The sequence below is a fragment of the Chenopodium quinoa genome, unplaced genomic scaffold (genome assembly GCF_001683475.1).
Source record: "Chenopodium quinoa cultivar QQ74 unplaced genomic scaffold, ASM168347v1, whole genome shotgun sequence".
NCBI lineage: Eukaryota > Viridiplantae > Streptophyta > Magnoliopsida > Caryophyllales > Amaranthaceae > Chenopodium > Chenopodium quinoa.
Window position 1 is genome coordinate 1,766,812 of NW_018743503.1, and position 24,934 is coordinate 1,791,745.

Genomic DNA, 24,934 nt, shown 5'->3' on the forward strand with positions numbered 1-24,934 from the left:
TTAGGGACATCCCGCTGCATGGCTTCCTGGATAGCATTGCGATCAGCGCCAATGAGCGACTGGCCGGGCAGTTTCATCTGCATCTCCTCAGCAATGTTTGTGCCAAACAAGAAGGGGAGTTAGATTGTTGGAACAAGTGATGAAAACACAAGTAAAAGGAATACGTATATCTCATGTACCTTCCGAGAAAGATGGAGGAGATGGGATGTTGGATGCAGAGGTATGAAAGGGCAACGGTTGATCCCCCATTTCTTAAGTGTGGCCGAGCTGCTCTTCGGCCGACTGAGAGGCACCCTTTTGCCACTCATATTTGTCAATCACCTCGACATGCGGAGTCGAGGTTATGTTCCCGGTCGTTTTAGTTATGGACGACTTACCTTCTTCACCAACATGGACGGATTCATCATGGACCGCCTCAGTTTGCGGCTCCACGGACTTAGAGACCCCACTAAGTGTCAGTTGGTGTTTCTCTCCTTTAGACTGCTTTGAGGCAGCCTGCGGCATGGTCTTGGCCGCATTAGGGAAAGACTTAACCTTTAAGTCTGTTTTCTTCCTAGCCTCGGTCGACTGACCGTCCTTGGAAGCTGAGGCCGAATGCTTCCTCTTCGTCCGGGGAATGGGAGTAGACACTTGTAGAGAACAAGTCAAAGTCAAAGTGTGATAATTGTCCAAGCAATATTGAGAAGGAGCCCCTTCCCAACATACCAGCTCGGCATAAAAGTAAAACAGTGGTGTCCAAGTGAAATCGGATAAGACACCCTTCCCAACATATCAAATCGGCATTATGACAAAGAAAGCTACGTCTGAGTAAAAAGAGAAGGATCTCTTCTCTAGCATATCAACTTGACGAATATATATATATATATATATATATATATATATATATATATATATATATATATATATATATATATATATATATACATATATGTGTGTGTGTGTGTGTGTGTGTATATATATATCTAATTATCATTACCTCTTTAACCTGGTTGTGCTGTTATTGGCGGAGTTTGTACCGTATAATGTGAAACTCGAACATGTTGGTCTTCCCTTTTTGCTCAGGGTCCAACATGGCAAGAGCTTTGGCTGAGAAAATAAGAAGAATAAAAGCGTTAAAATAATTTCAAGCTGAAAAAGCATACGAACAGGCAAGTCACAAGGTTCCACCTTGAGGGTAATTTCGGTATAGGCCGTAATGATAGATGACATTGAAATTGCAGCTGAGCAAGCGCCTCCAATCGATAATGCCATTATGGAGCCGTTTCGTGAGGATCAAAGTGGAGGTGGGGTGCAGGCACCAGCGAAGAAAAAGCAGAGGGGTCCGACGACTGCTTTCAAGAAACCTGTCGGTCCTATGGTCTTGGAGTATGACAGGGTAGGGAAACCCTCAGGTAAATGGCGGCGTCAGTATGCTGGTCAAGTTGGGATATGTGCGCGCAAAATCCCCATTACGCTTCGTATGAGCGACGTGCTTACAGGCTTGGTTGACACGTTTTGGAATGATACCAGGTTAAAGTTTATGGATTCCACATTATTTATAAACAATTTCAATTTATTGTTCTGTTATGGGCAAACAAATAATGTTTGTTATTTGTGCCTGCAAAGTCTATTTAACATTCCAAATGAGTACGCCAAGCGAAGGGTGTTTGAATCCTTACTTGCAGCAAGATTCAGAAGCTTCAAGTGTAACTTAGTTCGTCGGTTTATCACAAAGAAACTTGTGAGGAAACCAAAGAACAAGAAAGGAGGTGGCAGTGATGATGATGTCATCGATGAAGAGAAACTCCCATGGAAAATATGGCCTAGCATATCGAAGGATGATTGGGACGCTTTCGTTCTACAAAAATGTAAAAAAGAAGAAATTGTAAGTTTAAAGAACTCTGATGAAAATTGTGTTGTAATTTATCGTCTTTTTTATTAGAAATGAAACTAACATGTCTTTTTATGTAGGAAATGAGGGAGCAGAATTCCAAGAATGCATTGCAAAAGCAATACCACCATCATATGGGAGCAATGACGTATGATGAATGGAGGGATACGTGGGTGAGTGAAGGAGTATACCCCACTGCGCTTCTAGGGTCCTCCACAGCGCCGCCTAACTCCACGACCAGTACTTTGGTGAGTCGTGCTGGGGATTTCTTTTGCTTCTATGCATTCGCGGGACAAGAAAACCGGAAAATGGTCCACCAAGGCTCCGGAAACCAAAGAAATGACAGATAAGCTAGTAAGCAACTATGAACTAGTGACCAAATCTGGAAGATCTCGAGCAAGTGTGAACTCGCCACAGAACTTCGATGCCACAGTGGCATCAATTAAAGAACAAGTGCGCAATGAGATGCACGAAGAGTTCAATGCATGGGCGAAGCAAATGAATTTTCCGACCTTGCCCTTTTCCTCGAAAACACCGGCCGACTCAAGTAGCCACCCACGAAGAGAAAGAGAACAGGAGGTAAATGCACGCGAGGAGGTACATGATTAGAATTCAACTCTATAAGTTTTGATATGTTGAGTTACTTGGGTACGGTTCTAATTAATGTTTCACTATCAATACACTATTGTAGATTGGTACTCCTTCACATGCGAACTCAAGGGGGCTTGATACTCCGACACCTCATCACTTTCCTATTCTACAGGTGATTTTGTGCTTACTTGTTTGGATAATGATATTTGTTTTTGGATTGTGTTGTGAAATGGTTAAGTTGGCTGTGAAATGGTGAAGTTCGCTGTGTTGTGTTGTCAGTATGCTTTATTGATGTGATGTGTTGTTGTTGTTTGCTCTTCCTTCTCTTTCTCCTCTTCCTTCTCCTTCTCCTCATTCTCCTCCTCCTTCTCCTCCTCCTTCTCTTTCTCCTTCTCCTCCTCCTCCTTCTTCTCTTTCTTCTCCTTCTCCTTCTCTTTCTCCTTCTCCTTCTCCTTCTCCTTCTCCTTCTCCTCCTCCTCCTTCTCTTTCTTCTCCGTCTCCTTCTCTTTTTCCTTTTCCTTCTCCTTCTCCTCCTCCTCCTCCTCCTCCTCCTTCTCTTTCTTCTCCTTCTCCTTCTCTTTTTCCTTCTCCTTCTCCTTCTCCTTCTCCTTCTCTTTCTCATTGGGAAGCGAAGAAGGTAGGGGAGGCTGTAGCAGTTGTGCAGCCTGCGGCTGCAGCCCTTCGCGCTCGAGTTTTTTTTTTTTTTTTTTTTTTTTTGCACTCGTTTTGGTTTTTTTTTTTTTTAACTAGCACCTAAGATACTTAGTTGTCAATATTTATGGCTTGAAATAACCTAAAAAAAGCAATTTCACAAGTTTTAGGTTCATTTATAGTATTTACGGCTCGAAATGGCCTAAATGAGTTCTAACTTGCCCATTTTTCATGATTTTAGCTCAATGTTGATTTAACTCCTATATTACACCTAAGATACTTAGTTATGAATATTTAAATGGTGCAGGAAGAGACCTGTTGTGAACTTCTTCACCCGGGCGAATCATATGATGGACCTTTGAATGTTGTTGCCTATGGTAGTGCACAACCGGCCGAACAAGGTACAGTCCATCTTTGACCTCTTCTGCCTGAGCATTATTCTGTCGGGATCCATTCTGTGGTTTCCGGGTCCGAGGACATCTTAATACCTGTGCCCGTGGAGGAGGATGAGTTCACTACACTCGGGGCAGCAAAAGGTAGTTTTGTGCAATGGTCATCTGCTTGGATATGGTTGATGAACCAGGTAATTAAGATTTAGATTTCACGCTTTAATATTTTCTTCCCAAGAGTTGGATGGAAATCTTTTCTAACCATTTGTGTGATCTGTCTTATTAGCCATCGAGGAAAAGCCAAACTCCAAAGAAGAGGGTGGAGCGGCCAAAGAACAGGAGTGAACATGGCTCGGTGAGTGGAAAGGCGTCGATGAAGAGCCCTTCACGAGGTTCGGCTACGCAAGCTACTCCATTAGTTGAAGACACGGTGCTTCAATCGCTATCTCAGGAGTTAGCTTATTTGCACAACCCGTGTTTGCGTATTGCCTAATGACAGCCCCATCCAAATTCAACTTCCTAAGGAAATGTTCCACTACGATGATGATGCAACGGCATGGCTATTCAAAGAAGATGTCAAGGAATTTCTAAGTGGTGCAATGCTTAACATTCCCCTCATTCAAATATCCATGAGGTAATTCAACTGGTACTCAATTTATGTTATTCAGTTTAGTGGTGTTTGTCGTTTGGTTTTCGATCAACATTGTGTTATCATGCATGCAGAGCACTCCAGGAGCAAATATGGGAGCTTGAATCTCCTTGTCAAGTTGGGTGGTTGTGCCCTGAGAAGATGTCCACTGCTAGAATCTTAGGCAACTCCGCTGACGTGTTGTACTATGCTGAACGGGGTATCAGGCAATCAGTGAGTGTGGGAGACAAGTTTATATTCGTCCCATACTATGAGGAGTACATCTGATTATGCTAGTCAAGTTCATTTGTTTTCCCAGTTTATTTGTTGTAATAGGCTAACTATTGATTTGTTTGTCTCGTGTGTAGTTATCATTGGACCCTACTTGTGATTTGTGTTTCCAGTAACACAATCTTCTACTTTGATTCTGCTCGATTACCTCAAGTAAGAAAGTGCCTCGTGAGGTCCATACTGCAAAAGTAAGCATCTAGTTTGTTTCACTTCTTATTATCCATTTTCATATCTGAACTCATATGTATTGATTATACTAGTCAAATTTGAACTTATTACTTTGATTTTTTGTAGTACCATGAAGAAGATAAATCCTCGATCTCCTCGAGGTCCTACATGGAAAGCACCCAAGGTAATTCACCCATGATGTTGTGATTTTCTTACTTTACAATGTTTAAGATGTTGCTTATTTGCTATGCATTTTGATTCATGTGCTTTGTTCCTCATGCTAGTGCGCACAACAGGAAAACAGAGTTGACTGTGGCCTATACGTGATGAGATTCATGTATGACATAGTGATGAGTCTTGTACAGACACACGTCAGCTTGAAGAGGTATGCCATTTTGGTTGAAATTGCGACCCAAAACCTCTTACTTGCTCTTTTCTTGTAATCTCAAGCATTAGCCACATTTAACTAAGTGATAATGACACGTTTTAACTAGTTAAGCGTTCAATAGACATGAATTGTAGAAAATAGGCATCCTAGTAGCCAAAATGGCCTTACTTGAGCCATTTTGGTTGAAATTGCATCCCAAAACCTCTTACTTGCTCTTTTCTTGTAATCTCAAGCATTAGTCACCTATAACTAAGTGATAATGACATGTTTTAATTGGTTATGAGTTCAATAGACATGAATTGTAGAAAATAGGCATCATAGTAGCCAAAATGGCCTTACTTGAGCCATTTTGGTTGAAATTGCGTCCCAAAACCTCTTACTTGCTCTTTTCTTGTAATCTCAAGCATTAGTCACCTATAACTAAGTGATAATTACATGTTTTAACTGGTTATGAGTTTAATAGACATGAATTGTAGAAAATAGGCATCATAGTAGCCAAAATGGCCTTACTTGAGCCATTTTGGTTGAAATTGCGTCCCAAAACCTCTTACTTGCTCTTTTCTTGTAATCTCAAGCATTATGTCCTATACATGAAACATTTTTCTAATTTATATCATCTCTTGCGATTGTTATTATTAATTATTTATGTATTGTTATTAATAATAATAATTATTGTTACTATTATCATAATAATTATAATTATTATTACTATTATAATAATAATAATTATTATTATTAATATTAATATTAATATTATAATAATAATTATTATTTTATTATTAATGTTAATATTATAACACTAATAATATTGCAGCCAAAAAAAAAAAAAAAGGTCAATATTAGTGCCAATTATTTTGGGATTTGGCAACCCTTAAATACGCAACGGTTCAAAACCGTTGCCTTTGGGGGGGTTTGAACCGTTGCCAATTTGCTCTTTTCGTGTAGTGGTTAATAGTTTGGATTAAAATATTACAATAGCTACAAAATTAGTGTAGGCATTGTAAAATTATTCAGTAAATGGAGCCATACAATATTAGAAGTGTTAATGAGAAGTTCAATGTTATTACTTATGCAACTTTAAATTCTTTAACATTAATTAAGGCTAAGTTGTTTTAGTATTAAAATAAAATGTTATTACTTATGCAACTTGAAATTCTTTAACATTTACCGAAATATCCTCATTTACATATTCCAAAGAGTTGGTTAACCCTAGACCCTAAACCTTAACTAACTCACTAAAGTATGTTTTGACCCTAAACTCTAACTCTAACCATAAAATCCTGATTGAAGATGCAACATTTATTAAGAGTACGTAATGGAATGTTTTCCAAATATCAATACCCTAAGGAATTGAGAATACCAAGATTGTGATTAGAAGGCCCTAAAAAACATTGCTCGTTTAATTTGCATGCAATAGCACTAAACCCTAAACCCAAACCAACTCATTAAAGAATTGATTAACCGTAATGTTGGCTTTCGTAGAGTCCGAATCTACACAAAAGAAAAACCCGCCTAAGACCCGCACACTAATTAAAGCGACTAAGCATGCAATCACTAATAAACAACAATTAAGAGAGAGAATAAAAGACATTCTTACCCTTGGCGCGTGCTTCGCTCGAATCCCGAGCTCTTACTTGAACCCCGCAAATGCGAAGGTCTCCGACGGCTCGTACCCACGAACCTGACACGAACGATCCAAGTCCCGAAGGTTAGTCAGGACCCGACCAATAAAAACTAGAGATTTACGAACTTAAGGTTTTCTCACTTTTCTAAGGAGTTGCCTTTTTAGTTCCACTCAAGTATTCTTCCTAAATCCCAAAACCTTGGTATTTATAGGGAAATGAACCTTGAATTTCCACTCTCAATCAATGTGGGAGATTTGCCATTTTCCCATTTTATTTTAATTAAAACAAAATAAAATTGCAATACAATTAATAAGTTACAAGTGACACAAGGAGGATGAGAGAATAAGTGAGGACCATTTCCAAGGGGGGAACCATAGCCTTGCTCCTCAAGGCAAAGCCCTCAACCCTTGGTCCCCACTAGCAAACCGACATTCCCTTCCATGTAGCTGGCTCGCAGCCTGCCTTGGCTTCCAAGGCTGCCAGCTGGCGCCTAGCACCAAGGCTGGGCAGCCAGCCAGCACACACGCACACATCCCACATGCATGCGCAGCCAGCCAGCACGCAATGCATCGTTGCTGCTTGGTGCGTTGTGCTGGCCGCAGCAATGCTAGGCACATGCACAGCCCAGCTCGCTGTTGTCTGGCGCATGGTGCGTGGCTGCGATGGCTAGGCGCCTAGCACGCTAGTAAGCACGCAAGGCTGCGATGCTTGTGAGCAGTGCTAGGCTATGCCTTGCGACGTGCGATGGCTTGCTAGCACGCATTGTCCTAGCACGCCTAGCATGCTAGGCTAAAGGCTAGTGTTGCAAGGGGTCTTGCCTAGCCTAGCATGCTAGGCTAAAGGCACGCATTGTCCTACTTGTAACTTGATTGATTTCACGTCTCGTCGAATTCCAAACTCAACTCGACTTGCGATGCTCGGTCGCGACGCTCTAAGCTCGATATCCGACGTCTTTGTTCGTAAAACTCTGATGACTCATCAAATCCTTCGGATTGATTCGTCGTCTCGGATCGGTTATTCGATTGGGATCGACCCGTAGAGTTCAGTCAAGTTTAAGCTGTAATATTAATTGAACATTAATATTACTAATCGGAAGCGGCCTTCACCTAGGCATTTCGATCACTTGACCTTACTGAAGAATTAGCTTTCCAATAATTCAGAACCCTCTATCGGAATAATACACTTGTTGGATGGACAGCATTCCTTTCAATCTCTCACTTGTCCTTCCGAAAAAGTGTGCAATTTATGTTTAGCCCTTTTCCTATGTCGCTTAATGTCTCTTCATGAATTATAAGGTAAGATGCTTCGTCATCCTTATTACGACGAGAAGTGTTTCTCGATTAGCGAGTTCGACTGTCAATAAAAAGATGATTTCTAAAATCCATCTGAGCACGACCATGCATTTTCACAGTCTCGCTCATCGAGAGGTCTTGTAAACAACAAAGACATGTTCCTTATTATTAATAGGGGGATATTCCCAGTCTTGTACTATAAGCTTCCCTTACTAAGAGGACCTAGTCGCCTGAGTGCTACCGTTATAATCCCCATTTACGGCAGACGTTTGACAACACAAAAACGACTAGTACTCAAACAAGAGAACTTGCAATACTCATGGTCGAGGAAAAAGGTTCCGACAGCTATAATGAGAAATATACTTATGACGATTTCATATCTCTTAAAGTATTCTCATAGGTCTATCCGGTATAGTTCCAAGCTAGTACCTGTGCAAATGATTTATGACAATCATGTCCTTGTAGCACAAGAAACGGTGCTATAAATCATACTACACGCTAATCTCAACTGGTCATTAATCGTCCATCGTTTAAATGAGCTCGATTAGAGATAATTTTTGATTAAAATATTCAATGTTCACTTAACATATGTTTCTTTATACAAGACATGGTCTTGATACCCTGTTTTGAATATGTTAAGAAATCGAATGGACTCATTATTTAATTCTAAACAACAATTAAATAGATATGGAGTAATCTTAAATATGCAGAAAATTTAATTGCTCCAAAATTGAATGGTTCAACATAGTGTTTTACATTAAGACACCAAGTTTAATTGAAACACTTATACAGGGAAATCAAAGCCAATCTCCAATATGCTTGATTCCCATTGCCTCAACCTGCTTGTTGTGCTTCAATTAAGGTAAAGGTTTAGTCAGTGGATTAGCTACATTGTCGTCCGTTCCAATCTTACAAATTCTGATTTCACCTTCGGATTTCCATTCCCTTATCATGTGAAATCGCCGCTTGACATGTTTGACCTTCTGATGTTCCCTTGGCTCCCAAGCCTGAGCAATAGCTCCATTATTATAACAATAGAGGTTTATTAGACCCTTAATGGAGGGTACAACACCAAGTTCACCAATAAACTTACGAATCCAAACTGCCTCCTTAGCTGCTTCCGAAGCTGCCAAGTGTTTGGCTTCAGTTGTAGAATCTGCAGTGGTACTTTGCTTAGCTCTCTTCCAAATAAATGCTCCTCCATTTAGGCAGAATATGTACCCTGACTGCGACCTGGAGTCGTCTCTGTCAGTCTGGAAGCTCGCGTCAGTATAACCTTCAACAACCAAATCATTACAGCCACCATAGACTAGGAAGTTATCCTTGTTCCTTTTCAAGTACTTTAGGATATTCTTGGTCGCAGTCCAATGCGCCTTTCCTGGGTCTAATTGGTATCGGCTCGTAGCACTGAAGGCATACGATACATCCGGCCTAGTACATATCATGGCATACATGATCGATCCAATAAGCGAAGCATATGGAATCTGACTCATTCTCTCTCGCTCATCACGTGTCTGTGGACACTGTTTCTTGATGAGATTTATGCCATAGGACATGGGTAGGTTCCCTCTCTTGGTTTCTTCCATGTTGAATTATGTCAGTACCTTATCTATATAAGTACTCTGGCTCAATCCAATCATCCTCTTAGATCTATCCCTATAGATCTTGATGCCCTATATGTATTGTGCCTCTCCCAAGTCCTTCATTGAAAAACACTTTCCTAGCCAGCCCTTTACGGACTCTAATAGGTTAGTGCTGTTTCCAATGAGTAATATGTCATCAACATAGAAGACTAGGAATGCGATGTCACTCCCACTAACCTTCTTGTAGACATAAGACTCATCTGGATTCTTCATAAAACCAAACTTTCTAATGGCTTCATCGAATCGCAGATTCCAACTTCTGCTTGCCTGCTTTAGTCCATAAATGGACTTCTTAAGCTTGCATACCTTCCAATCATTGCTTGGATAAAAAAAACCTTCCGGTTGTGTCATATACATAGTTTCTTCCAAAATCCCATTAAGGAAGGCGGTTTTGACATCCATTTGCCATATTTCGTAATCGTAATATGCAGCAATTGCTAGAATTATCCGGACGGACTTAAGCTTTGCAATTGGTGAAAAGGTTTCATCATAATCAACTCCGTGAATTTGCCTATAACCTTTTTCCACAAGTATAGCTTTGTATATAGATACATTTCCATCTTTGTCTGTTTTCAATTTGAAAATCCATTAGCAACCGATAGGTGTATAACCTTCGGGCAAATTGACCAAGTCAGACTTGATTTTCAGACATAGAGTCCATCTTGGATTTCATGGCCTCTTGCTATTTAGCAGAGTCGGGGCTCGTCATAGCTTGTGTGTATGTTGATGGCTCATCTCCATCCATAACTAGGATGTCTTGATCTTCGGTTAAGACAATACCAAGGTATCTGTCTGGTTGAGATCTTGGTCGTTGCGACCTATCCAGGGTAATAGGTTGAGCATTTGGATTGTCGGTTTGACTCTGGCCAATGTCAACAGCTCCTTCTAAAGCACTTCGATTGTCAGTTTTGTCATGTTAACTTTGTTGCTCTACCTCTCGAACTTCGTCGAGTTCGATTTTCCTCCCACTTGTCATTTTGGAAAGGTGTTCCTTCTCCAAAAAGACACCATCACGAGCAACAAACACTTTGTTCTCGTATTTATTTTAGAAGTAATACCCCTTGGTTTCTTTTGGGTAGCCCACAAAGAAACACTTGTCTGATTTTGGGTGAAGTTTGTCAGAAATTAATCTCTTGACATATGCTTCGCAACCCCAAATCTTAAGAAAAGACAACCTCAGAGGTTTCTTCGTCCATAATTCATATGGAGTCTTTTCGACAGCTTTTGACGGAGCATGGTTCAGTGTTAGTGCCGCAGTTAGAAGTGTGTGTCCCTAGAAAGAGATTAAAGTTCACTAAGACCCATCATTGATCGAACCATGTCTAACAAGGCTCGATTCCTCCGTTCGGATACTCCGTTCCATTGTGGAGTTCCGGGAGGTGTCAACTGTGAAATAATACCATTTTCTTTCAAATGATCATCGAATTCATGGCTCAAATACTCGCCACCTCGATCCGATCGAAGTGCTTTTATTTTCTTACCAAGTTGATTTTCAACTTCACTCTGAAATTCTTTGAATTTCTCAAAAGATTCAGATTTATTCGATATAAGGTAGACATAACCATATCTACTATGGTCTTCGGTGAAGGTAATGAAATATCAATAACCTTGCCTTGCGGGTGTACTCATTGGTCCACATACGTCCGTATGTATTAGACCCAACAGGTCACTTGCCCTTTCTTCCAACTTGGAGAATGGCTGCTTTATCATCATGCCTAATAGACATCCTTCACAATTTTCAAACGACTCCAAGTCGAATGAGTCAAGAACACCTTCTTGAAGAAGTTTCTTGATGCGTTTAACGTTAATGTGGCCAAGACAACAACGCCACAAGTAGGTTTGATTCGACTCGATGGCCTTAGCCCTTTTTGCTGTATCATTAATGTTATAAACTTGTTTGTCTAGAGAAAGCACATAAAGACCATTTTCTGAATATGCCTTACCATATAAAACATTATCGAAATAAAATGAACAACTACTGTTCTTAATTCGAAATTCAAAACCTTTGGCGTCCAACGCCGAAATTGAAATAATGTTTTTGGTAACTCTAGGAACATGATAGCAATTGTCAAGTTCTAAAACAAGCCTTGAGGGCAAAGTTTAAGTCTATAACAAAAATACCAAATGAAGAAGGAACGATGTCGTTCTTCTTATCTTCCTTGAAGTTGAGGCAATCCCGCTTCCAATGTCTCTCTTCTTGCAATAGAAACATTCGGAATCGGATTTAGAAGAGGCTACCTTCATGTCCTTGCCATTCTTAGCAGCACTTGACTTAGGCGGAAAGTTCTTCTTCTTTTTCCCGTTAAAGCTTCTCTTCTTGCTCGAGCGCTTAAATGGCTTGCCCTTATCTTTGAGGGTTTGCTCGGCCTGTTTGAACATACCATGAAGCTCAGTGAGAGTTTTCTCCATGTTGTGCATATTACATTTCATCTTGAACTGATCATAGCATTTGTGCAGCGAGTGGAGAATGATGTTAATTGCCATCTCGATCGAATACCCAGCATCGAGCCTTTCCATGTTCTCAAACAATCCAATCATTTTAAGAACATGCGGGCTGACTGGCTCTCCTTTCTTGAGCTTGCTCTCAAGGATCTTCATGTGGGTTTCGAACCTCTCAATTCGAGCCTGCTCTTGAAACATATTCTTAAGTTCAGAAATGATCTCAAAAGCCGTCTCCTTTTCAAAGAAAGTCTTTTGAAGGTCCGGAGACATAGTGGCCAACATGATGCACTTGACATCGCGATTGGCACTTTACCATTGGTTAAGGGCAGCTTGGGTGACGTATTCCTTTTGCTCTTGCATGAGAACAATACACAAATTCCTTTGCCAATCAAGAAAATTTTGCCCATTCAACTTCTTCTTGTCGAGAATTGAGCGTAATGAAAACTGGTTGTTTGAGTTACTTGCAGACATGTTTCTACAATTGAAAGAATTTGAAATAAAAAACCATTCATAAACCAATAAGTTTGAAATTAAAGCGTTGATGCAAATTTTCAATCTTATTGAGCATTTTATCCACGCATTAACATATTTCCCTTTTAGGCGAGAATAAAATGATTCCAAGATCCCAAAAATCAAAAAGTGATTAAGCATGATTTGGCTTGTCTTAACACTTAATATTTTAGGGTAAGCAATCCAATTGCTAATAGCTCCAAGCTACTCTTGGTTCGATAAAATGTCGCATCTAATGCTTCCTTGACATTTTATCTCCATTGCCACGACATCTAAGGACTCCTTACCTATATTGTTAAGCTTAACCAAGACAACTTGTATACCTAGTAAACCTTACGTTCCTTGGGAAGTAGTGATGCCTCGCTTTGGCGTAGCCCATCACATACGCGCATTAGTTCGTTAAGTGTTGTTCTTGGAATGATATATTTTAGCTCAATATTTTAGGGACCTATGGTTTCTATGTTGGTTGATTTAAGTGAACTTAATTACTCATCACAACATTTGAAATCCTAAACATGCACCTAGTATATCATTCGCATATATAAGAGAACAATTATATATAGCAAACATGAAATAAGATGCATTTTGCAACTAGCATGACCCCTTGAAATCTTCAAATCCTCAAGAGTCTTCATCTTGGCTCGTCTTCATAGAAACGCCGTCTTTGAGACATCTTTGCCAAAATAAAATTACTAGCTACTACGATTAGGATTAATCTAAATATTAAGGTACAAAAATACGCAACGGTACGCAGACCGTATTTAGATTTACAAAAATACATAACGGATCGCAGTCCGTATTTACTATCCTAAGCGGGCCCCACTAGTTGCCATTTTCACGAAACCTATGAAACAATATATCTTCCATTCATCCATTCACTATATGTGAATGGCCCATGCATTTTACAACGAAAAACACGTAACAATGCATAACGCGCGCGAACTAGTAACTAACTTAGGTGGTTAATCCAATTAACGTGTCTAATTAAAACTAGTCAAAGTTGTTTAACATTTTATGTGATTAAGACGCAATTAGTTCATGCAATTAACGAAGCTCCCACTAAATTCCGCATCCAACTTAATTAATCCAATTAATTAAGCCGGTTAACCCAAATTTTGTCAAAATTAAAATTTTGCAAGAGCCGTAAAAACCGAGGCCTAGCCTCGTTAAAATAATTAAATAAATTAAAACGGCAAAATTTTGCAAAAGTGATAGCCTAAGATTAAGCAAAAATGGCCCACTCCTAAAACTCGTGGGCTGCGCACCACAGATGCTATGCAACCCTTGTTGTTGCGCCTGATTATGCTGGGTGCTAGCTTGCTCGCCCAGCGTAGCATGCCACGCTAGCTAGCATCAGCAGCACGCTACGCATGCTAGCATGCTCGCTGGCGCTGGCAGCGAGTGGCTGGCTAGCTGGGGCTTGCTGCCCAGCAACACGCCTAAGCATCCTCCAGCAGCCTTGGCCACGCATCAAGCTTCGGCGCGCAACAAGCCTCGCCACATAGCAGCAGCACCTTAAGGCACAACACCCTTTAGTGCAACTAAGGCAGCCACATGTGGGCGGCGTGGGCAGCCTGGCTAGCCTTGGTGGCGCCTTGGTGTTGTTGCCTCGATTTGCGTGTCTTTTCTCGGGATTTTAATCCCGTTGTACGTGTGACATAAAATCAACTCTAAATTTATTTTAGAATCAATTTAGGGCAAAATGAAAATAAAACAATTCCAACTTAATTAAATTCAATTTTAATGGTGCACAAGCCTAAATCATCCAAAATTACCTTTGAAACAATTTAGGTCTTTCTTGATGCTTTAAAATTGAAGGGCCACACCCATAATTAATTTAACCAAAATGCAAATTAATAATGAGTTTTGACAAAATAGGAAGTTGAAAAAATAAACCCTTTCATCCAATGAAAAATTTCCCAACAATAACTTGTGCAAAATTGAACAAATTACATCTTCTAATATGAAGATTAATCAAAATTCAATCACAAGTTTTGAACTTTAAGGACTTTAATCAACACAAAAATGATTAAATCCAAAAAATTAGTTTAACATGGAATTTAGCAATCAAAGTTCCAACCAAATAAACAAGTAAAGATTGAATCTTTGAAATTTTAGAGCTTTAAAATTGAAAGTTCACCGTAAACATTCACACTTAAACAATTTATTTGCAATAATGTGAAAAATACAAGTTTATGTGAAAAGTGAACACACCAATTTAAGCACCAATTATGACTTCATAAACATGCTTAATGAGGTTTATAATTGCAGTAGATTAGGGATGCAACCATACATTTAATCTACCTTCAACATGCAATAATTAACCAAGGTTAAAAGATTTAAAAATTTTCGTCTAAAACGAAAAACCCCTCGAAAAACATATTTTGAACATCGATTCCACCCAAAAATCACTATTTTGAGTCGAAATCAGGGTTCGTCAGCCAAAATTAAAAAAAATACGAAATTAAAATAATTAAAACGAGCTTCTAATCCAATTAGAAAGCGCAAGAGGAAATTTTAATCCATTTTAAATCACCTTAATTAATTATTAGTCATAATAATTAAAGTGAGCGCGGCTCCGATACCGCTGTTGACTTTTGTAGAGTCCGACTCTACGCGGAAGAGAAACCCGCCCAAGACCCGCACACTAACTAAACCGACTAAGCATGCAATCACTAATAAACAACAATTAAGAGAGAGAAGAAAAGACATTCTTACCCTTGGCACGTGCTTCGCTCGAATCCCGAGCTCTTACTTGAACCCCGCAAATGCGAAGGTCTCCGACGGCTCGTACCCACGAACCCGACCCGAACGATCCAAGTCCCGAAGGTTAGTCAGGACCCGACCAATAAAAACTAGAGTTTTACGAACTTAAGGTTTTCTCACTTTTCTAAGGAGATGCCTTTTTAGTTCCACTCAAGTATTCTTCCCAAATCCCAAATCTTGGTATTTATAGGGAAATGAACCTTGAATTCCCACTCTCAATCAATGTGGGAGATTTGCAATTTTCCCATTTTATTTTAATTAAAACAAAATAAAATTGCAATTCAATGAATAAGTTACAAGTGGCACAATGAGGATGAGAGATTAGGTGAGGAACATTTCCAGGGGGGGACCATACCCCTTGCCTCCCAAGGCAAAGCCCTCAACCCTTGGTCCCCACTAGCAAACCGGCATTCCCTTCCATGTGGCTGGTTGGCAGCCTGCCTTGGGTGCCAAGGCTGCCAGCTGGCGCCTAGCACTAAGGCTGGGCAGCCAGCCAGCACAGACGTACACAGTCCACATGCATGCGCAGCCAGCCAGCACAAGGCCAGCCATCATGCAATGCATCGCTGCTGCTTGGTGCATTGTGTTGGGCGCTGCAATGCTAGGCATACGCACACACACGCACAACCCAACTCATTGTTGGCTGGCGCATGGTGTTGTGCGGTGCTGTGCGATGCTGTGCTGGACACACACACACACACGCACAACCCAGCTCGCTGCTGGCTGGCGCATAGTGATGTGCAATGCTGTGCTAGTGAGGCTGCCAGCGCCTAGCATCACGCATAGCGTAGCACGCCTAGCATGCTGCTATGCGATGGTGCGTGGCTGCGATGGCTAGGCGCCTAGCACGCTAGTAAGCACGCAAAGCTGCGATGCTTGCGAGCAGTTCTAGGCTATGCCTTGCGACGTGCGATGGCTTGCTAGCACGCATTGTCCTAGCACGCCTAGCATGCTAGGCTTATGGATAGCATTGCGAGGGGTCTTGCCTAGCCTAGCACTCACATGGCTAGGCCAATGCAAGGATAGGGCTAGGCTCGTACTTGTAACTTGATTGATTTTACGTCTCGTAGAATTCTAAACTCGACTCGACTTGCGACGCTCGGTCTCGACGCTCTAAGTTCGATATCTGACGTCTTTGTTCGTAAAACTCTGACGACTCATCAAATGCTTCGGATTGATTCGTCGTCTCGGATCGGTTGTGCGATTGGATTTGACCCGAAGGGTTCAGTCAAGATTAAGCTGTAATATTAATTGTACATTAGTATTACTGATCGGAAGCGGTCTCCACCTAGGCATTCCGATTACTTGACCTTACTAAAGAATTAGCTATCCAATAATTCTGAACCCTCTATCGGAATAATACACTTGTTGGAAGGACATCATTCCTTTCACGTAAACCCTAAATCCTAACCTTAAAACCTAAACACTAACCCTAAACACTAACCCGTATTATATATGCAACTTTTTAATTTTATTCATAAGAGGTATATATGCAACATTTCTTGTGACTAATTTATTGTTTTCCAAATATCAATACCCTAATCTATTGAGAATACCCTAAATAATTATTAGGAGGTCCTAAAACACATTGCTCTTGTTGCATGCATGAAAATAAATAAAATAAAAAAAATAAAAAAAGCATTTATCGTTTAAAGTAATAAAATAGTGTGTGACCTAAGTCTTGACCCAGGGGATATTTTTTATAATTTTTTACGTATAGCTAGAGATTTGCTTTTAGTCTATATATTACAAGCCAATATGTATTTATATATTTGTATTGATTAATAGAGTATGTTTTATTTATAATTAAAAAGTTATAAGTTATGTTTTCAGTCATTTAAGTTTTGGTGTTCAAACCTCTTTGTATCCATTTATTGTTAATGATGATACATGGATAGAATAAACAATGTTGATTGGTGATGTTGCGTTATGCTTGTTTTTGTTTTTGTTATTCGTATTTTTTAAAAATATTGATAATGCAAGCTACATGGTATTGTAGCTAATTGTTTGGGGCAACCTGTAGCTTGAACTTGATGTTGCTTGAAAAAGCAAGCCACAATATCTTATTATTTTGTAGCCCACCGTTGGAGTTGCTTAATGGATTAATTGAAGATGCAAAATCTTGTAAATTCTTGATGTTTATGTTACAAAAAAAAATTAAAAAACTTAATGCTTAATTTTGTTTATATTATATTGTGTGAAGTCCCACATCGGTGGTGATAAAAAAGGGTAGATGGTGGGAGGGTTATAAAATCAAACTTTTACTCCCTCCCTTTGATGTATAATTTATAACCTGTGATATGATAGGATGGAATTTGGGGAATTATTTTCCCAAATTAGGCCCTTTAACATATCAACGTTAGAATTATCCTAGTATGGAAAATCATGTTGGCTAAAAAAAATTCCAAACAAATTAGACAAAAATATAATAAAAATGAATGGAACCTAAAACGAAAATTAAATTCTAATGGTAGTGATGTACTTTTGTTCGGTTATATTAATTAAAATTAATATGGAAAAAAAATAACTGTTTTCAATATTATGGCTAGTTTTGGAATTAGAATTTATAGGTAACTGTTTTAGTAAAGAATTTTGCTTAATTAGCTAATTAAATATAAGATCATAAGCAAATAATCTTTTGTTTCCATCTATACTTTTTCAACCTCCAAAACAATTCAAATCTCTATTAAATAAGCCTATAAATGTATCATTATTTCAATACAAATCTCTAAAAGTAATTATGGTATATACTACTTTTATATCATTGATTGATACGTAAAAAGGTAAATATATTTGATAATTTTTTCATATTTGAATTTATATAATATTAATGATTTGTTTATCTTTGTTAATTTGTAAAGGGAACACTATTTTTTTGGTTGAGATTAAAAATACCTTTCATAAAAATATTGGAAAAAAATACAAATAGAAAAAACTGCCTATAGGAGGCTAGGATCGTGTATTCATGGACATGTATTTTTTTTTTGGAAATATAATGAAATAACTACATAAAAACCGTCTGGCTATGATCGTCGGAAGAATTTTGATTTAGAAAAATCATAAAATTACTTCCATATAATTTGATAACATTAACAATTGATAAATTGTCGAGGAAAAAAGTACAAAATATATTCTGAGGATATTATCATTATCCTAGAATTAAGGAAACTACCAACTATTAGGTAATAATACCAAATACAAGATATAATAATAGAATAAAAAAAATTTGAACGATAATTTTTTAAATTCATAATAATGGATAATTACTACAATCTTACTATTCATAATAAATACTTCCTCTATTCTTTTTTACTTGACCTGTTTCTTTTATTACGCTTGACAATGCAAAACTTCAGCGATCAATAACTTTAATTCTCCATAAGTAAAAATTATAAAAGTTGTACATTACGATAGTACTTATTGAGACTAATTAGAAAAGATCCCACATGAATATATTTTTCCTTACAAATCATTCACAAAAGATGGTCAAATGAAGGGTGGTGAATAGTGTAAAAGTCAAAGCGGGTCAAGTAAAAAAGAACGGAGGAAGTATAAAATATAGTACGAAATTGGTAAAAAGAAAAAATTAATTTGTTATTTGAATGAAATATTTTGAAAAGATCTTTTTTCCATTATATATTTTACTAAATAATCGTTAAGGATAGAGTTGGGGATAATTAAAGAGATATTTGTATTTTTTTTTTTTTTTTGAAAGAAGATACATTTGTATTTTGAAAACAATTGTTAATGATATGTTAGACTTTTTTTCTTTCGCTCCTAATATATATATATATATATATATATATATATATATATATATATATATATATATATATATATATATATACATATCAGTTTGGGAATTTTTTTTCTTTCACTCCTAATGTATCACTCTTAAACAATCATTACATATATATCCTAACCCTAAATTCTAACCCTAAACTCTAAATTGTTGAATCTATGAGAGATATTTAGACGTTTTTTCTTTCACTCCCTTATACAATTAACACATAAACATGCCACCTAAAAAGTAGTCAATTGATGTTGTTGTGAAAAAATACAAGTATCCTAAGCCTACTTATGATGATGTTGTGAAGAAACCGCCCAAGATGAAGTCGATTGATGATGTGCTAAAAACTCCGAATGATGTTGGGAAGAAGCCGAAGCCACACAAGAAAAAGTAAATTAATGATCATGAGAAGATTTCTACTCTTGTAGCAAAGAAGTCAGTTAAAAATGTTACAACTGAGGTTTTATGCTCCGGAGCATTTTAAAATTTTTTTATTACATTCAATTTAATCTACATTGAGACGCAGCAACACAATTTTGAATGATATAATTAAATAGAATTTTATCTTGTTTAACCAATTTTAAAAAATTTCAAATGCAGACCGCAGTTGATTTTTGTGGAAGCGATGCTGCCGAAATGATACGGATGAATTTAAAAGGTTTCGAAAAGAGAATGGAGAAAATTCTCGAAAAACTAAATTTTGTAACTGGCGATGTCTCTGGTTGATGTAATTCACCTTTTATAAATAATAATGATGGTAAACAAAAATTCCAGCATCATGACTTTGATGTTGATCAGTTTCACCCAGACATTGAGACAATGATGACTTTGCTAGAGAGTAGGGAAACTCAAACAAAGAATATGAAATTTGTAAGTTTCTCCGGTCACGTTAGAAATCGTTAACTAAAAAATAACGTATGTATTCTATGTTGATTAATAATTTACGAAATAGTCATAAGTATATATTTTTTGATACAAATAATGTAGAGAGACCTTTAATGTGTTAAATATTTCTAATTAATTATTTGTATTAAATAATACAATGGATTAAAATTTTAGTAATTAAGTACGTTGATGCATACAACCACAACTGAATGGTACTGACTATTTATCAATATAGCATATTAATTATGATAATTGTTGTTAATTATGATAATTGTGGAGTGTATTAAAATTATCATAGTAATTACAATTATCATAGTAATTAAAATTTCCAATTAATATAGCATATTAATTATGATAATTGTTGTTAATTTAATTGATTTTTTTACAAGCAAGGAATTTGAATCCGGAATTTGAAAAAGCAGAGACAAGTACTAAGATGGTAAGCTAACAACATCATTGTGGTCATGTATAATAATTTATCGACAATTTACATGCCAACCGCATTGCAATCCCTTATTTCCTCCCAAATAAGTCAGCCAACCACTCCTAAAACTGCGGATGAGTGGAGCAATGCAAAAAGGTTGCATCTTATATAACGAGCGTTACAACGAAACTGTTAGAGAAGGTATAAAATAATTATCATAAACCTTGATTATTTTAATTTATTCGCGTTCCTGATAAATAATATTGTAATATACTTTATACCTATTTCAGATGTTTATCCCAATATATGACCGTGGACATTGGTTCTTGGTAGTGAGACATTTTGAACATAAACGTAATTATATCATTGATGCTATTGGCAGTCCACCTCCGGATCGTACCGTCAAGGTTTAAAAGACAGTAAGTTGTTTCATATATATTTGTCAATTCTAATCCCGATGAGAAAAATAATTTTTTTCTAATTGAAATATTAATATAATCTTTATTGTTTTGATTGTTGGAAAGATCAAATTGGCTAAAGAGCGTTTTACAAATGATTATTTTCTTTGAAATTTCAAATTTCTCGTTGAGGAAGATACATTTTCGACAAATTTTATTGAAGTAAAACCACAATTGAATGATACTGACTGTGGAGTGTATGTAATTAAGTACGTTGAAGCATACAACCAAAAGGTTGAAGATGTTTCAAACATTAGTTTAACAGTAATTACAAATTAAACTAATATTTTTAATCTGATACCTCTATATGCTGCGGGAAATTTAGGGGTATTTCTAATTTTTATTTAGTTGTGTAGACTAACGACATGAGGAAGGAACGGAGCACTACTTTGTGAGGTGCTTGATGAGTATTTACAATACGTCGACAATGTTAGAAGATATCATTGACAATGTTCTTTTTTTTATTTTTTTTATTTGTGTTTATTTATTTTTGTTTTTGTTTATTTATTTATATATTTTTTGTGGATAAACGGCAGGGCATATATTAATTTATTGGGAAATTCCCAATGGTAATCCCCTACTTTTTCACTTTATCAATGGTAATCCCTTTTATTAATTTATTTTTTAGAAGTTAGGCATTGTATTATTTATTTATAATAAATGGTCATCGTATTTTTGTTTACATTATTATGTGAATTGTATTTTTTTTTAATATATATCATAAAGATTACATATTTTGGAATAAAATACAAATTTTGAAAATGTAAATAAAAATAAAGGATTATCAAAGTTACGAGTATAAATTACCAAATATTATTCGTTTGATAATGGACCGCAATTTGAGACTGACCATCTCAGGAATTAGCTGAGTGACCAGGGCATAGCACATTGCTTTGCCTCAGTCGGAAGCCCAAAGGCCAATAGCCAAGTTGAAGAATTAAACAAATTGATCTCCAATGGCATCAAGTGGAAGCTTGAGAAAGCAGGCGGCCTATGGGCTGATGGGTTAGTCAATGTGTTATGCTCCATTCAAACAACAACAAAAAGTTCAATAGGGGAGACCTCATTCTTTCTGGTCTATGGTGCTGAGGTTGTGCTCCTAATTGAAATGTATGAGCCCACTCTACGAGTGATACTATATGATGAATTAGCCAATTGGGAGGCCATGGCGACCGCTCCAGACTTCCTTCCAGAATCTAGGGGAAATGCGGCGCTTAAACATGAAATATATTATCTAAGGATGACAAGGGCATACAATCCCAAAGTTTAAAGCGGCCGCTTAAGATTGGAGATTTGGTCTTGAGAAAAATGGAAGCGGTAGGCCCAGGAAAAGAGGATGGCAAGCTAACCCCTAACAAGGAAGGGCCCTACCGAACTAGAAAAGAAGTGGGAGATGGTACCTACCGTCTCGAAGCAGTAGATGGCCGTCCTATTCCACATATATGGAATACGGACAATCTAAAAAAATATTATGTATAAAGTTTTAGTACTTAGCCAGAAGTTTTATATACAACTAGGTCTAAATGGTCGAGCAATGTAATTGAGCCGTACAGTTAAAAACAATATAATTTTGACAATATTAATGAAAAAGTCAAACATTGTTTGTAAATTCTTGCCATTATGTACGCTTACCTAATGATAAGTAGAAATACCGCCTAAAAAGAGAAACGAAGTTGCTCGCAATATAAAAGCTCGGCCCTTAAAGGGGCATGTTTAAGCGGCCGGGCAAAATACCTAGCAAGGGCATTCCCTGGCAAAGCAACTCGGCCATAATGGTAAAAATACTATTAACTCCATCCGACCATGTGACAGGTCAAACGGATAAAACATAAGATAGTGCAAAAATTGCCAAAGGTATTTTTACCCTAAGGGCAAGGGCATGCCTAGGCTCCCAAGCCCTACAAACACTTATAAGTAATAAGGTTGAGATAATATTTTAAATTTCTTTAGTACGTCCGAGAGATAGTATCAAAGGACGACTCGGCACTAGCCAATCAAACGACCGTATAACTAAAATTCGTTTGACATTCACCTAGTCCAAGGACAATCATTATTATGATTTGATTAACTTACTAGTCGTCATACCCTTTGAGGTATAAAATCTACTAAGTTAATCAAACTTCTTCAAATATGGAATAGGCAAAATGCTGAATAAAGGGGCATACCCCCAGTGAGTGAGAAATCATTCGTACGCAAAAGCAGATAAAGGCTTGAAAAATTTCTCAAAACTGCTAAGTATGGATGAAGAAAGAAGAAAACTTGCATATGTATAAAAAAAAAGTTGTTCAACAAAACGACAATAAAAAGAAGAGTATAATACAAGACCGCTCATCAACTTTGGTAGGGTCCTCCTCCTTGGCCGACTTCTGCTCCTCTCCCTTATCATCTTTCTCGACCTCGTAGTCAGAGGAAGTCTCAACAAACTCGAGAGGGGGCTTGCCGACAGCCTCGGCCTCTTCCTTGAGGCAGACGTGCTCGAGACAGCGAGTGAAGCGCTACTGTTAATAGGCCGTCTCACCCTCGTCAACCATCATGGAAAATGCCTCGTAGAAGCGGCTTTTCAGATTTTCCTCGGCCTTATGCTCAATTCAGATGGCCTCTTTAGGGTTAATTAGTCGAGGAGCCATTAATTGCTCAGACAAGTCCGCAATGGACTTGTTTAAGCGCACAACCTTAAGCCCGAGGGAGTCTACTTCATCTAAGGCCATTTAAAGAGCTTCTTGGGAGGAGGACAACTCGTTCCTTAGTTTTTCGAAGGCATTGAAGCCCTCCTTCCACTGAGAGACGTTCGTGGCCACATCTCTCTCTACCTGCAGCGCCTCCCGAGCCAGCTGCTCCTGCTTGAGAGCATCGTGAATTATGACGATGTCTTTAGTCCGCTTTGCCAACTTCTCTAATAGCGTAGTCATGGCCGCCTTGTGTCGGATCTCCTACATGGCAATTGTTCCGGTGTTTTTGTCAGAGATCCGTCTTAAGCCCAGGCTGCCTTGATGTTCCTATTTTCTTTGGCCTTCCAATCTAGGAAGGCACTGAGCCTGAGGAAGATCTACATTCGAACGGAGACAAGCTAATAAGACCTAAATGTGAAAATAAACTAAGTATTGAAGCTTGGGCAAAGTGTGGTCAACTCGGCGCTTCAGTTTATCATAGGGCCGAGGAAGCCCTCATCAATGTCGTGGAATTTGTCCTGCTACTCTTTAGGGACATCCCGCTGCATGGCTTCCTGGATAGCATTCCGATCAGCGCCAATGAGCGACTGGCCGGGCAGTTTTATATGCATCTCCTCAGCAATGTTTGTGCCAAACAAGAAGGGGAGTTAGATTGTTGGAACAAGTGATGAAAATACAAGTAAAAGGAATACGTATATCTCATGTACCTTCCGAGAAAGATGGAGGAGATGGGATGTTGGATGCAGAGGTATGAAAGGGCAACGGTTGATCCCCCATTTCTTAAGTGTGGCCGAGCTGCTCTTCGGCCGACTGAGAGGCACCCTTTTGCCACTCATATTTGTCAATCACCTCGACATGCGGAGTCAAGGTTATGTTCCCGGTCGTTTTAGTTATGGACGACTTACCTTCTTCACCAACATGGACGGATTAATCGTGGACCGCCTCAGTTTGCGGCTCCACGGACTTAGAGACCCCACTAGGTGTCAGTGGGGGTTTCTCTCCTTTAGACTGCTTTGAGGCAGCCTGCGGCATGGTCTTGTTCGCATTAGGGAAAGACTTAACCTTTAAGTCTGTTTTCTTTCTAGCCTCGGACGACTGACCGTCCTTGGAAGCTGAGGCCGAATGCTTCCTCTTCATCCGGGGAATGGGAGTAGACACTTGTAGAGAACAAGTCAAAGTCAAAGTGTGATAAGTGTCCAAGCAATATTGAGAAGGAGCCCCTTCCTAACATACTAGCTCGGCATAAAAGTAAAACAGTGGTGTCCAAGTGAAATCGGATAGGACACCCTTCCCAACATATCAAATCGGCATTATGACAAAGAAAGCTACGTCTGAGTAAAAAGAGAAGGATCTCTTCTCTAGCATATCAACTCGACGAATATATATATATATATATATATATATATATATGTATATATACATATACATATATATATATATGTGTGTGTGTGTGT

At 38.2% G+C, this 24,934-nt stretch overlaps 1 protein-coding gene across 1 annotated transcript in view; it reads left to right on the plus strand.

Moving 5' to 3' along the window:
- Nucleotides 1–1,195: 1,195 nt before the first annotated feature.
- The window catches only part of LOC110739566 (protein trichome birefringence-like 42), a 41,272-nt gene continuing 17,533 nt past the window's right edge, over nt 1,196–24,934 (plus strand). Inside the window, exon 1 of the mRNA XM_021920021.1 lies at nt 1,196–1,391. Coding sequence (XP_021775713.1) covers nt 1,196–1,391 — 196 coding nt within the window. The remainder of the gene's footprint in view (nt 1,392–24,934) is intronic.